Source organism: Anneissia japonica, unplaced genomic scaffold (genome assembly GCF_011630105.1).
Source record: "Anneissia japonica isolate Jap-2015-1 unplaced genomic scaffold, ASM1163010v1 scaffold3032_len512176_cov184, whole genome shotgun sequence".
Classification (NCBI taxonomy): Eukaryota; Metazoa; Echinodermata; class Crinoidea; order Comatulida; family Comatulidae; genus Anneissia; species Anneissia japonica.
The window spans coordinates 59,023-59,396 of NW_022688691.1; the positions used below are offsets into that span (position 1 = coordinate 59,023).

The 374-nt window shown below is 25.1% G+C and overlaps 1 protein-coding gene across 1 annotated transcript in view; it reads right to left on the reverse strand.

The window, feature by feature from the left end:
• The window catches only part of LOC117122641 (organic cation transporter protein-like), an 11,161-nt gene extending 10,787 nt beyond the window's left edge, over nucleotides 1–374 (reverse strand). The window contains exon 1 of the mRNA XM_033268318.1: nucleotides 237–374. Within this exon, the coding sequence (XP_033124209.1) occupies nucleotides 237–239 (3 nt within the window). The 5' untranslated portion in view covers nucleotides 240–374. The remainder of the gene's footprint in view (nucleotides 1–236) is intronic.

The window sequence follows — 374 nt, forward strand, 5'->3', positions numbered from 1 at the left end:
GTTATATTATATTCTATATATATATATATATATATATATATATATATATATACATATATATACATATATTCAAGATATGTACAGTTAATAATGATAATAGTAAAAAAAATAATAAGTAAATAAATAAATACGTAAATCAATAAATGAATAAAACAAATACTATATGGAATGGAATAAAATGCAAGTAGGCGATTCAAGATTCAAGATTCGATCGCGCATGTTCGGCAATTACTCACCATATATAGAGACCAGAGACTTCTTGAGTGAAGATTTAAAATTTGCAATGGATGGTTTGTTCTTCAAAGAAATCAAGAGAGAATTCCAAAGCTTGGAATTAGTATATAAAGCTGAGTTGCGTCTAAGATTTGTAGTGA